The sequence below is a fragment of the Canis lupus genome, chromosome 1, assembly GCF_011100685.1.
Source record: "Canis lupus familiaris isolate Mischka breed German Shepherd chromosome 1, alternate assembly UU_Cfam_GSD_1.0, whole genome shotgun sequence".
Lineage (NCBI taxonomy): Eukaryota > Metazoa > Chordata > Mammalia > Carnivora > Canidae > Canis > Canis lupus.
Genome location: NC_049222.1, coordinates 1,378,374 through 1,391,893, shown reverse-complemented (window position 1 = coordinate 1,391,893; position 13,520 = coordinate 1,378,374). Strand labels below are relative to the sequence as shown.

Here is a 13,520-nt window from a genome sequence, read left to right as displayed (position 1 = left end):
TTCTCCACCAAGGGCAACCTGAAGGTGCACTTTCAGAGGCACAAGGAGAAGTACCCACACATCCAGATGAACCCGTACCCCGTCCCAGAGTACCTGGACAACGTGCCCACCTGCTCCGGAATCCCCTACGGGATGTCGCTGCCTCCAGAGAAGCCGGTGACCACCTGGCTGGACAGCAAGCCCGTGTTGCCCACAGTGCCCACATCGGTGGGGCTGCAGCTCCCGCCCACCATCCCTGGCGTGGGCAGCTATGTGGACTCGCCCAGCCTCACCCCTGCCAGCCGCTCCCCACAGCGGCCCTCGCCCACGTCGAGCGAATGCACCTCTTTGTCCCCTGGCCTCAACAGCTCTGAGTCGGGCGTCCCTGGGACTGCCGAGTCCCCGCAGCCAGTGCTTGGTGGGTCTTCTCTGACCAAAACTGAGCCCGTGAGCCTGCCCGGCGCCAATAGCAGGGCAGGGGACATCCCTCCCAGTGGGCAGGTCTCCAGCACGGTGTCCACAGCGGCGGCGGCCCTCACAGACAGCAGCATCTCCACGGGCCTCTGCAGCCCGGTCCTGCCAGCCAGCTCGGACCAGTTCAAGGCGAAGTTTCCCTTCGGGGGGCTGCTGGACTCCATGCAGACATCAGAGACCTCCAAGCTGCAACAGCTGGTGGAGAACATCGACAAGAAGATGACGGACCCCAACCAGTGCGTCATCTGCCACCGCGTGCTGAGCTGTCAGAGCGCCCTGAAGATGCACTACCGGACACACACGGGGGAGAGGCCGTTCAAGTGCAAGATCTGCGGGCGTGCCTTCACCACCAAGGGCAACCTGAAGACACACTTCGGGGTGCACCGGGCCAAGCCACCCCTGCGCGTACAGCACTCGTGCCCCATCTGCCAGAAGAAGTTCACCAACGCCGTGGTGCTGCAGCAGCATATCCGCATGCACATGGGGGGGCAGATTCCTAACACGCCACTGCCAGAGGGCTTCCAGGACGCCATGGACGCTGAGCTGCCTTACGACGACAAGGCGGCAGAGGCCCTCAGCGGCTACGATGATGACGCGGACGAGAACTCCATGGAGGACGACGCCGAGCTACAGGAGCCGGCCGGCGACCCGCCCAAGCCACTCCTGGCCTACTCCGGCTCCTGCCCGCCCTCACCACCCTCCGTCATCTCCAGCATCGCCGCCCTAGAGAACCAGATGAAGATGATGGACTCGGTCATGAGCTGCCCACAGCTCACCACCCTCAAGTCTGTGGAGAACGGGTCCGGCGAGAGCGACCACCTGAGCAATGACTCGTCGTCAGCCGTGGGTGATCTGGAGAGCCGGAGCGCGGGCAGCCCGGCGCTGTCGGAGTCCTCGTCCTCCATGCACGCCCTGTCGCCCATGAACAGCAACAGCGAGAGCTTGCCCTCCAAGTCCCCGGGCCTCAGCAACCAGGAGGAGCCCCCGGAGACGGCCCTAAAGACCGAGAGGCCGGACAGCCCTCCCCCCGCACCCGAAAACGGGGGTGCGCTGGACCTCACGGCGGCCCCGCCCGGCCGGCCAGCCATCAAGGAGGAGGCCCCCTTTAGCCTGCTGTTCCTGAGCAGAGAACGGGGTAAGTGTCCCAGCACTGTGTGTCGTGTCTGTGGCAAGCCTTTTGCTTGCAGGAGCGCGTTGGAGATCCACCACCGCAGCCACACTAAGGAGCGCCCGTTTCTCTGTGCGCTCTGCGGGCGCGGGTGCTCCACTATGGGTAATTTAAAACAGCACTTACTGACGCACACGTTGAGCGAGCCGCGTTCTCAGTCCTGTGACCCCGACTCTGCCCTAGGTCCCAGCCAAAGCACTCCTAGCCTGGTTGCCAGCTCCACGCCCACCCTGATCAAAATGGAAGTGAATGGGCACAGCAAGGCCCTCGCGCTGGGCGAGGGCCCGCCGCTGCCAGCCACGGTGCAGGTGCCCCCAGGGCCTCAGGCGGTGATGAGCCCCAGCCTCGCGCCCATGCTGGCCCCCCCGCCACGCCGGACACCCAAGCAGCACAACTGCCAGTCATGTGGGAAGACCTTCTCCTCGGCCAGCGCCCTCCAGATTCACGAGCGTACACACACCGGGGAGAAGCCCTTCGGCTGCACCATCTGCGGGAGGGCATTCACCACAAAGGGCAACCTCAAGGTAAGGCCCGGGCTTGTGCCCCCGCAGCCCTAGAGCTTCTCCCCACCCTGCCCCCGGTGATGTGCTGCAGGCCAGCCTTTTGCTGAGGTCCTGGCCGAGGAGGACATGCTGAGGTCCTGGCTGGGGGCAGAGATGTGCGGGGGGAGCCCAGAGGGGGAGCGCAGTGTGTGCTGCCCACGGCACCTTCAGAGTCTGATGTGTGCTTCCCAAGGTGTGTGTGCTGCCCACAATACTGAAAGGCTCACCTTGCAAGGCTGGTAGGCTGCCCTCCCAGGGCTCACATCACCTCCTGGGGGCCGACCACATAGGCACTGCTCCTGGGCCAGCAGTCCCGGAGTCTGGCACAGTCTTGAATCCGGTGGAACACCGAGAACCAGATAAACTGGGCTCTGAAACACTTGCACAAGATACAAATGATGCAGATTCTGTGCAGAGGCTGGGGCTGCATTCTGCTTCTGTCCACGTGGCCGCCAGCAGGGGCTGGCAGGCCTTTGGTGAAAAGCCCACCAGCGTGAGTCGGGCCAGGGTAGTGTTCTTGCTGGAGATGACCACAACCCTGTCTGTTCTTCCGGGAAATTGGGGTGTGGACAGAATGCCAGATGAGCAGCCTCAGCTAAACGTGCCCCTTTCTGTCCACGTCATGTACTTGTTTGGCTCGTGATGTGCTCCTCAGGGTCTGGGAAAAGCTTGAGACCCGTGGCTGCTCCATCCTGGTAGGACAGGAGCTGCCCAAGGCCCCGGCTAGCCACACGCATCTTCCATGTCAGGCCCAAGGAAGCTGGGAGTTCAAGTTCCCCGCCATCCCAGGGCCAGGCAGGGGCACAAGGGGCAAGGCTCTGTGCCCTCTGGGGTTTGCAGCCTCACTGGGGGTCTGCAGGCTGTCCACCGTCCGGGGAGAGCAGCAAGGGAAGAAACGTACACGAGCACATCGAATGGTTGTGCTCTCTCTATTTCATAAAGAGAAATAGTGCATATTTAAGGATAAGATGCTCAGAAAGGCTCACCTGTTTTATCGTCCCCACCTCATGCTCTCAATGGGGAACAGGATCCAGCGGTGAGAGCACCATGCTGGGTTTCTGGAGGATCGTGGGATGTGTGGAGGCAGGCCTGTCCCTGCCTGTGGGCTGGGCTTGCTTACCTGTACCTTGTCTCTCTGTGTGTCTCACACAGGTGCATATGGGCACGCACATGTGGAATAATGCCCCCGCGCGGCGTGGCCGCCGCCTGTCCGTGGAAAACCCCATGGCTCTGCTAGGTGGTGATGCCCTCAAGTTCTCAGAAATGTTCCAGAAGGACCTGGCGGCGCGAGCCATGAATGTAGACCCCAGCTTTTGGAACCAGTATGCTGCAGCCATCACAAATGGGCTGGCCATGAAGAATAACGAAATCTCCGTCATCCAGAACGGCGGCATTCCCCAGCTCCCAGTAAGTCTCGGCGGAAGCGCCATCCCCCCCTTGGGTTCTCTGGCCGCCGGAATGGACAAAGCACGCACTGGCAGTAGTCCACCCATCGTGGGTTTGGACAAAGCGAACTCCGAGACAGGAGCCAGCCGGCCGTTCACACGGTTTATTGAAGATAACAAGGAGATTGGCATTAACTAGGTGTGCACAATCTCGGCCCAGCCGCTCCATCCCATGCGCACAGTGTCAAGTGCGACCGTCGGGCTGCACAGCCTCGGTCCCCAGTTACCCTTGAAATTTTACCTGTAGCAGAAAATACGTCCGCTGTGTGGCTGCTAGAAGGTGGTCTCATACGCGCTGCATGGTACATCTTTCTGCAGTGAGCCTGACTGTTGTTGGGGACCCTGTGACCTTTGAAATAAATGTACATCGAAAAGATAAGTCCTTGTAAAACCACCTCCCACCTCGGGAATAGAAAGGGCTCAAACCACATCCACTTCGTTCCTCCCAAAACCTGATAACCCCCGAGAGGGAGAGAGAGGGGTCCCTGTGGCGTTCCAGCGACCCTCACTTGAAGGTTTTGTCCGAATTCCTTAGAAACTCGAACTCTGTTTTTAGACTATTGAAGATGTGGTCAGGTGCTGCCGGGGCTGTGTCTCACGGCCGTACCTTCATCTGTAGTATTTATAATGTTAAGATTATGCGGGTAACAGCCCCAACTTTAAAGGAAGCTTTTGTACTGCAGAATACATCTGGCTATGTGATTTTTTTTTTTTAAGTGGAATTTGTTTTACTATAAATAAGTGCGTTATTTCAATGCAGGCAAATTGTGAAGTCCCGCTGGGCAAGACCGCATGCTTTCCTGTGCAAGTACCTGTCAGTGACGAGCCTTTCTGTTCCTTTTTTAAAATTTTTTTTTTTTTAATTTAAATGTTTGTAGCTGCTATGTGGACAGTTGCTCTCTAGAGTGGTCTGTAGCCCAGCGATGGGAAACAAGTTACAGACAAACATCACCGTAAATTATTCACAACATTATAAGTGGTTGTGAGGAAATATTTCACGTTATCGAAGTTGTACAATAAAAAGGTAATGTTTGTATAATGTGGTTGCAAACTCTTAATTTATACTATTGCACTTTTAGTATTTTGTATTAGGGAGGTTTGTCTATAATTTGAAGACTTAAAAAAGATGTAAAGTATTTTATAAATAGTACTTTGATTTAAGGAAAATGAAAAAAAAAAAAACTGTTACAGTTTCTTGTTTTGTCCTAAGGTCAAACAATATGAGAAATCTATGTCACTTAAACAGAAAAGCCACCAGGACTTGTCTGTTCCTCAATAAACTAGGGCCTGCCGTTTCTTAAATTAAAATGATTTATTTAACTTTTCTACAAAGCCCATTTAAAAACCTCGAACCCCCCACCCCTTCACACAACCTTGATGAATCAATCCTGGGCCCATGGCACCGAGACGAGTGAACGGAGAGAATAGGTGGGGCGCTTTCCTGCCCCCTTCCCCCCTCTGCCCCTGGCAAGAGCGTGACTGCCCCCGAGCTCGGGCTCTTGCGCACAGCACCCCCGGAGGCACTATATCTGGCCATGGTGGCAGCCGGACCTGGGACAGTTTCTAAGTTCCCGGTTTATTTATTATCTTCTCAGATGAAAACAAAGCACAATGTCCAGTGATCTTTCAAAACACAGTGTGAAGCTGCTGACTTTGCTTAAACAGCCTGGCATCAGGAAGGGGACCCTCGGCAGGGTGCGGGGCATGGGGCGGGCTTAGAGCCCGTACGGGCAGTGTTGTGTGTTCTACCTCATTTTGTGCGTTTGCAAGCGTGCCAGAGCCCAAGACGGCGAGCTTCGTCCGACGGCAGCATTCTGAGAGGCCGCGGCGCCCAGTGGCCTTCAAGGTGTGCGCCTGAAGTGGGAGCCGGACAGTGACACATCTTCTTGGCTGAGACAGAAAAACAGGACAATCTTCCCAACATGACCACGCAACAGTAAAGTCACATCGTGTCACCGAACAGAACGGTTGTGCAGACTCCTCAATCAGCAGATTTCGTGGTCTCTTCCTGTCAGAGATGAATGCTGAGCTCTCCCACTCTGTCCCCATGGCCGGGGGGCCGTCCCTCCTCATGGGAGCGGTGGGGGCTCAGGGCTGCTGCTCATCAGCAGTGGAATGTTTTTATTATTTATGTGTCCTTCTTGCTGTGATTTTGTTTTGGGTTTTTTTTTTTGGTGGGGGGTCAGTTAGTATTGGTACCATGTAGTGTTCTCCTCCCAGAAGGATGTGTATATAACTTAAAAAAAGAAATGTAAAGTGTTGTAAATAAGATGGTTCATGAAGGGACGGTGAGATGCGCCCCCTTCTGTATTCAGGACCAGGCTGTCCCTCTCTGCGTGGTGAAGAGAGACGCTATTTTTCTACTGCAGCACCATGTAGGGCCGGGACCCCGGAGCCAGCTGGCATTCTTACCGAGATCCAATATTTTTTATGATAAATCTGTGGCTCGACACATCTACTGATTGAAATGGATGTCTTAGACTAGGTTACTATTTTTGTCATATGGAAATGAATAAAATGCAGGATGTAATATGACTTCTGAATTGCGTTCCTTGATTATTCAAATGGAAAATGTGGAATTTGAGGTTCTGGTCGTTGATGGTGGACGTACATCTGTGGTGTTTTCTCCGAGGAAAGTCAACAAGGGTTGACAGCTTAGATTTAAGCAATATCTAAATGTGTATCTTGATTGGTCTTGAAATTTTTATTTTTCACTTTTTTTCCTAAAAAAAAAAAATGCGACCTCCTAATTGTGACTTTATTTTTTAAACATCTGTGATGGAAGATGTAGTAGAAGTTGCCTCCTCGTTAGAGACTGCTGGCAGTGTCCAAAAATGACCACACTCTGAATTGCCTTCCCAACGTCAACGTGAAGTGAGAATAATCTTGGCTCTTGGGAAATAAATCGTGTGCACCGAGTCCTGGTCCGGGCAGGCGCAGGAGGGGAGGTGCTGCTCGAGCCCCGCACTGTGCAGCAGCCACTGGTACCTCCCGGCCCTTTGCTCTGGATGGAGGATGTCTTTACTGTAGAAGAAGCTTTCCCTCACCAGTAACATTTGATAAGACATAAAACTTTAAATAATTTAATAGCTCCTGGATTTCAGCATATCCGATCCGTTTCTTTTTTCAATAGCAACCGACACCTGGAGGCCGCGGCGATCGGTGCCTGGGAAGCCGCGGGCGCTCGTGAACTCCCTGCCCGGCTGATCGGCGGGCACAGGTCATAAACCACAGGCGCTAAGCCGTGCTGGCTTCGGTGCTAGAGGGGAAATCAGTAGACACGAGCCGACCGAGTCAGACCGTAAATTCAATCTGTTTTTTAAAATGGTGAGGAGATAAAGGCTCTTACCGTTTAAAATAACACAAATTGAAATGCAGGGGGAAAACGAGACCTACTTATTTCAAAAACATTTCCAATGTCAAAAACCAGGGCTGTTTCAGCTTAACAAGCATGGATATTTACTTCTTCCTGGCATCAACTCTATTTTGCTCAGACCATGCATCAAAGAATCATAAATGCCAACAATCTCTAAAAAATATTTATTTAAATATATTTCTATTCTGAGTTCTTTACAGGAACCATTAACATTTAAAACTAATTAAAAAGTATTGCTGAAGGGCTAAAAAGCAATTGGTTTTAAACTCCACACTGTTTGGTTCTATCCCCGTGGAGTCAGTGGGTCCCCCTGCCTGCTTCTCCTCCGTGCCCGGCAGATGCTGCCCACCCACGGCACACATTGGGGCTGCCTCTCTGTTGGTGTCCGGCCCAGACACCTCCGAGGCCTGTGTTTCTTTAGACTGCTAATGCCACAGAGGCCCAGGGCCCCGGCTTCTCTTCCCAAGCATGCTTACCACGGAGCAATCCGTCACATGCGTGGGACTCCATGTTCAGCGTGCAGCTGGTGGCTCCGTGTCCAGCATGTGGCCGGCCTGTGGGCCTTGGGTTTCCATCTTTTGTGTTAAACTCCTGGGTTCGTTTGCTGATCACTGGTGCTGAAGTAGAAGCGGCCTCTGGCACCGTGCCCCGAAGAGAAGCAGGCCGTGAACCGGTTCTGCGAGCGGGGCTGTCAGCTGGTTTGTCCACTGTGTTAAGCTTCATCTGTAGAATATTCTATACAAAGCTAGGGAAATAGCTATCGTCCCTTTACTTTGGCACATACTGGGCACATACTGTTGGCATCCTTCAGGAAGGGAGCCCCTCAGTGCCACCACCAGAGACAGCTCTGCCTGCACTCCTGCTCCCAAGTTCCCAGGCTCGGGTGTCGGCGTCCCCTGCGCCGTCCTGCCAGCGAGCTCTGCGGGTCACGGCCAAGGCGCTGGGTGGACGGGCTCTGCTCCCCGACCTACAGGAATGGCATTAATATCCTTGCCAATTCTAAAATCCAGGGTAGTTTGTCTTTCTTTTTTTTTTTTTGAAAGAACTGTCACTAATGTATACCTACCCTTTTCCTCCCAAAATTCACTAGACAAATTGACAGTATTTATATATATAGAAAATACAAATGATTACTTAAGAATATAAATATGAAAACTCTATTACAAATGACTTTGCGAAAGAAAAATCTGTGGAATCATTTTTGGACCGTGAGTAAAAATGTGTTGGTATCTCTGATTATTTTAAATCGTGGAATTTATTTGAAGCTTTTAAAAATGCAATTCTATTTAAGGTAAAATAAAAGAAGCTCTGTGAACCTTATGCTTACCGCATTTTCTATCAGGAAGAGTTTTCGAGATGCCTGCTGCTGTGCACATGGCACACACGGGTCCACGCACAGCTCCTCGCTCACACTGAATACAGACACACGTACATACACATTCGGAGGACTATAACATTAACAAGCGGTGGTTATTTCTCACTGTTCTTTGTAGTAAAATTTTAGAGAACATGAACTATCCACTTGGGTTTTCCTGCCCTAATCTATCACTGTGTCTGCATGTTTTGCTCTGACCTTGGAGGTGTTACAGATCATACTTGGACAGCTCTGCCTCCACTCCCCCCCCCCCCCCCCCCCCCCCCCCCCGCCCAGGACTGAGCTGGTGTTTCCCGAGCGCTGGCATGACCAGGCCCACAGTGCGAAAGGAGGGCGGACATGAGCGCGCTGGTGTCCCGTTGGGCCAGGGCTCCTCTGCGTCCCCGAGCGCTCTGCCCTGAGGAAAGGGGCTGGGGTTCCTGCATCCACGTGAGTCACTCCCTGTGTGTGATTCAAAAGTGCAAATAAATGTCTGATCTCAGCAGTTCCCAAAGTGATGATTTGTGAACACAGGATTTTGTAAGCCCCCAAGCACTTTCTAAGTTGGCATGATAACACCTCTTTTTAAATTCTAGAATGACCTATAAACTGGAGTTTGGAACAAAGTGGGCAGCCTTCTCTTCAGGGGTCTTCCTGGTGCTCTGGGTAGTCACTAATCCCATTTATTTATTTTTAGCTTGATGGAAGGACACTGAATTTTAATCACTTTTTACAATTAGGGATATAATACCTAAGACACAAATCTTAACATTTCTTTACAGATTTTCATTTATTATATGCAGAACATACAATCCTATTGGCTGGGTGAAGGACAGTTTAAAAACTGCTCTTGTTCCGACCTAGAATTACCAGGAAGAAGTCTGTCCTGCCCTCCCATGAGCTCTGCCACTGCTGAAGAGCCAGTGGGCTTGGAGACCCTGTTCTCCACACTTGTGATGGCAAAAGTCGTAGGTACGTGAGGGAAAGTATGTGGAAACTTACACATACATTTAAATAAGGATAAATCAGGTTTTGAATTTTAAGTCCACTTTCCTTTGCAAGTAAGCTTTTCCGTAAGGAGTCCTCTGGGATCGTAAGGGCTCAGTGGCAGCATCTCCTTGTTCTTCCCTCTCGGGCATTTTATCTCTAATTCCATGTTTTGTTCTATTTTGCTCTATGATGCTTAGTGCCAGCACGTGGGGCTGGCCTTGGGGGCAGCAGGCAGGAGGGTGGGCTGTACCCCTGAAGGCCACTGAAATGCAGGGCTGGGGGCCACTGACAGGAGAGTGCTCTGGCCCCCTGTTCCTTCTTTGGGGCTTTGAAACATTTTCCTGAGTATTCCAAAGAAGTAGGCATCGTGAAGGCACTCTCTCTCTTTTTTTTTAAAGATTTTATTTATTCATTTGAAAAACACAATGAGGGAGAGAGTGAGCACACGAGCAGGGGCAGAGGGCGAGGGAGAAGCAGGCTCCCTGCTCAGGGCTCGATCCCACGACGCCGAGATCATGACCTGAGCCGAAGGCAGACTCTCAGCCGACTGGACCCCCCAGGCATCCCATGAAAGCACCCTTTATAAAGGGTGAGCCGAGAAATCAGTTATGTGGCATCAGCAGGTAGACCCCTGCACTGAAAATCAGCCTAACCAGCCTATGATCTCAGCCAAGAAGCAGCTAGATCCTTATTTGCTGTGTTTTGAGGAAAGAGTACCAATCATGAGAGAACCAATCTGGAAAGCCATGGAAGTAAGAGCAACCGCAACATAAACCCTAAGAAAAAGCACCCCCATCTCCAAGCTGTTTCCCACGTTAAGCTCATAGGTTTTCTGTTAGGAGCTACAGGCAATATGAGGAAATAACTTCAATGAATATTTATAGATGATAAGCTTTTCCTGAAGGAAATGGCATACACATTTTTCATAATCTCAGTACACCTCACAGGACTTGCAACAGCCTGGCGTGTTGTCCAAGTTAGCAGCCCTGGAGAGTCTTGTGCATCCCAAGGATTCTGGTCTGTATAGAGACGCTCTGGGTTGCTCCTCACTGGTGTCGTCATCTCCCACCGGGAACTCACCTCCTGGCGAGCTGTTCCTGCGACTCCAACTACATTCGGACCTCATTCCCCCAACGTGGTGAGCTGCTTTGCTGAGGAGCGCCTGAAGCAGGTTAGAACCAGTCCCTCTGTTTGTAAGGGTTGTTTGTAAGGGTGGGCCCCACGTTCTGAGCCTGTGCACAGCCTTTGTCTTCCGGGCTCTTGAATTAGAAATTTCTAGAAACATAGACTCGGTGGTCCACAAGGAAAGGGAAGTCACGGCTGGTCTTGGTATTTAACCGAAGACAAATTCAAGGTTTTCTCACAAGCTCTGCAAAGAGAAAGTCAGAGGAGTGAGCATCTGACACCCTCTCTCCTTGGCTACCAGCTTCCGTGCGGCTCAAATAAAGCCTCCCTAGTGGGGTTCAGCCCAGTGGGCCCACGGGCCCAAGCTAACACAAGAGTGCCTTCCCGAGGGAGACGGGAGACTCTGCTGGCAAAATGCACCTGTGCTCCCAGGGCGGGAAGGGGACAGACGTCTGGGCAGAGCCTGCTGGCCTCTTGCTGTGACTGTGAAGGGGGGCCATGTCAGCGCGTCCTGCCAACCTGCTGCCTTGGCCCTGGGAGCATGGAGAGTAACTGTAGACTCGGGCAAAGTTATGAGAGCAGTTAAGAGTGTGATCACAGGAAGGAGATGTCACCAGACCCAGAATCCAGCCTTCGGGAGCCAACTGCAGAAAGAACATTAGTTCAAGACCTTGCAGGACAGTGACGCCACCCGGCTCGTGATAAAGCTCACTTTAATGAATATTCTTAAACCCCAATCTTTATCTTGCAGTCTGTGATAAGAACTAATTTAAATTGTTTTGATCTTGACGTCAGTATGTTGTAGAAATGTCCACTCTGTTGATAAGCTCTGTATGCCTGAGAGTGACTCCTCCAACGGAGAACTTTCTAAGGAGATGCAACTAATAAGGCTCAGTGAATATGTTTGTCCAGAATAACAAGGAAAGCTTTTTGAGCAGAAAATAATGCATTGCTTAATTATTTTATTAATGCATACTCCCTAAGGTAAGGAGATGCTAGTTTTTCTAAACTTCGGAGGCACAGATAAGACAGTTGGCATATGTTTGCAAGGCTAGCTTGATTGTTAGATGGGAAATATTCAATAGTTCACATGCATTTAAAAATTGCATATATGTTTTCAATAGCAATCATTTGTGTTCTTTCTGCTTTTGTAATTAAAGAGATTGGATCTTTTCCTTTGATGTATTGGGATTCCATTAGCAGAACAGTTAATGGTTTAGAGGTGATTCTAGAATGTTGGACTCGCTAATGTGAGTCTAGGCAGTAGATGTGTGTCTCAGGATGAGGAATGGCTGCACAAATGTGGAGGCATCCATTTCCCCAGCGACCGACCCCCTCCCCATGGGCTTTCCTACGAGCTGCTGACGGCTAACTTCCCTTCCCTGCACCTCCTCTAACCTTTGATATTTAAGCTAAAGTTAGAAAACAATCTTAAAACATTCCCACATTTCCAAACAAAAGAGATGCTTTCTAAAGTTAAAAATAAGATGTATGAAACAAGCTCTGCAGCGTTCAAGTGCCCAGAGCTACAGGTGAGGAATGCGGTGCCCACACCCCCTCCGGCTTCTGTGGCAACTTCACCCTCTGGTTCTGTCACCTCCACCAGGCTGGCTGCAGAGGCCAAGCTGCGGCTCCGCAATGCCTGGGAGATGCAGGAGGGCTTGCAAACCCTTCCTTCACAGGTGATTGCCCACCAAACCCACTGGCGTCGTGTCTCTAAAATGACATGTCTGTGGGTGTATCTTTGCACATGTGGACAGGACATGCCTCCTGCAGGTGCGAGGCCTGAGGGCAGCCCTGTGCATCCTGGGGCCAGAAATACTGGGTGGGAGACAACTTGTGTGGGCATTTGGGGTGCCTGCCAACCCCTCCGTGGGCACAGCACTGGAGGGAGCACAGGTGTGGGAGCACTGGAGGGAGCACAGTGTTCAGGACCTCCAGACACAGGGTCGTGGGGAGGTAGCCCTCAGCACACAGGAAACGTCAGCCCATCAGCTGCCTGGAGGTTCGCTGGACGCAGATGGGCTTGCCTGTGCCCACATGCAGCCTGGCTGCCCCATAGATGGTCGTCCCAGCTGGTGGAGCCCTCCGGGAGCAGCCAAAGGGTGTCCAGCAGGTAGACACAAAGACAGTGGACCTCGCTCCCACAGGCCCATCTGTAACCTTCAGGCAGCCCCTGAGGTGTGGTCTGTCTGAGGCTAGGGACCACCAGGAGGGTCCCGGACATAGGTACTGTCTCAGGCTGGCACATTGGCTCATGCCCCAAAGGCAGTTCACTATTTCCTGGCCACTGGGGCAGATCATGGTGGCTCCGGCTGGCTGAGGTGTTCTGGGCTGTCTCAGGATGTCTGAGAGCCCCACTGGAGCCAGACTGTCCCCGTGGTCCTCCTCTGTGAACCCTGCGGAGACGGTGTTTCCCCCATTCCTTACCCCGTGGTTGCGTCTGTTCTGCTCTCCACATCCCCAGGCTCTGGGCTGCACAGATGCTGCTTTAGGAGGTGAGAAGTAACACTGCTTTGTCCCACACATTGCCCAGTTATCTCATAATTTTATTATAAATGCACCACACTTAGGTTCCTGCTCCAAGCTCCAAGATCAGTCGCACCACTAGTAGGCAGCGGGCACTGTCTGAGAACTTGGATTTTTCTAATGTCAGAAGACCTGTAACAGCAGAGTTGGATCTGGAGTGTCCACTCACTGAGGGACCAGACTAGGTAGCTCTGGTCACTGATCAGAATAACCTAAAACTGAAGGACAAGCTATATCCACTGACTCATAGTGTAGAGAGAGGGTTTCAAACAACAAAGATCTGTACCAGGGACATCTAAGGATGATCAATGTGAGCAAAAACATCTGTTTAATCCTTCTATAACATTCCTGACTTCATTGATTAGATGATGGATGGATGGATGGATGGATGGATGGATGGATGGTGATGGGTAGTCGGTGATAAATGATTATTGATGAATGGATAGATGATAGGAGGATGATGGATGGATGGATGGTTGGTAGAGGCATGGATGGATGGATGATAGGTGGTGATGGATAGATGGATGGGTTATAGATA

The 13,520-nt window shown here is 51.7% G+C and overlaps 1 protein-coding gene and 1 long non-coding RNA gene across 2 annotated transcripts in view; one reads left to right on the top strand and one right to left on the bottom strand.

The window, feature by feature from the left end:
- The window catches only part of SALL3 (spalt like transcription factor 3), a 19,051-nt gene extending 12,908 nt beyond the window's left edge, over positions 1–6,143 (top strand). The window contains exons 2-3 of the mRNA XM_038525737.1: positions 1–2,145; positions 3,316–6,143. The exon at positions 1–2,145 is cut by the window's left edge and continues 1,361 nt beyond it. Of these exons, the coding sequence (XP_038381665.1) occupies positions 1–2,145; positions 3,316–3,747 (2,577 nt within the window). The 3' untranslated portion in view covers positions 3,748–6,143. The remainder of the gene's footprint in view (positions 2,146–3,315) is intronic.
- Positions 1–7,678, bottom strand: part of LOC119870460 — an 11,529-nt gene extending 3,851 nt beyond the window's left edge. The window contains exons 1-2 of the long non-coding RNA XR_005353266.1: positions 7,461–7,678; positions 3,850–3,957 (exon numbers count right to left, since the gene is read on the bottom strand). This is a non-coding gene — a long non-coding RNA (uncharacterized LOC119870460). The remainder of the gene's footprint in view (positions 1–3,849; positions 3,958–7,460) is intronic.
- Between the last annotated feature and the right edge of the window lie 5,842 nt (positions 7,679–13,520).